Source organism: Penaeus monodon, chromosome 21 (assembly GCF_015228065.2).
Source record: "Penaeus monodon isolate SGIC_2016 chromosome 21, NSTDA_Pmon_1, whole genome shotgun sequence".
Taxonomy (NCBI): domain Eukaryota; kingdom Metazoa; phylum Arthropoda; class Malacostraca; order Decapoda; family Penaeidae; genus Penaeus; species Penaeus monodon.
This window is the reverse complement of record NC_051406.1, coordinates 23,760,159-23,760,403: the sequence shown is the minus strand read 5'-3', so window position 1 is coordinate 23,760,403 and position 245 is coordinate 23,760,159. Positions and strand designations below refer to the sequence as shown.

Sequence of the window (245 nt, the reverse complement as noted above, 5' to 3'; positions counted from 1 at the left end):
CCTCACCTGGCCAATCAGCAGCACGACCCCCGCCAGCGAGTTGTTGAAAAGCAGCACGTGGTGGAAGTAGATGAGCAGGTAGGTGAACCACATGGCCGAGCAGAGGTCGTTGAGCACGTGGCCCACGCCGTAGCCGAACCTGGTGCGGAGGCTCAGGCCCGCCATCTTGGATCCTGCTTGGCCGGCTTGGGGTTGCTTCCCTGTTTCCGCAGGGGGGGGGGGAGGGGGAGTGATGGCTTGTAAAC

The 245-nt window shown here is 63.3% G+C and overlaps 1 protein-coding gene across 1 annotated transcript in view; it reads right to left on the bottom strand.

Moving 5' to 3' along the window:
• LOC119586367 (major facilitator superfamily domain-containing protein 12-like) overlaps window positions 1-245 on the bottom strand; it is a gene marked incomplete in the record, with an annotated part of 40,561 nt that overhangs the window by 37,326 nt on the left and 2,990 nt on the right. The window contains 1 exon segment of the mRNA XM_037935079.1: window positions 7-211. Within this exon segment, the coding sequence (XP_037791007.1) occupies window positions 7-165 (159 nt within the window).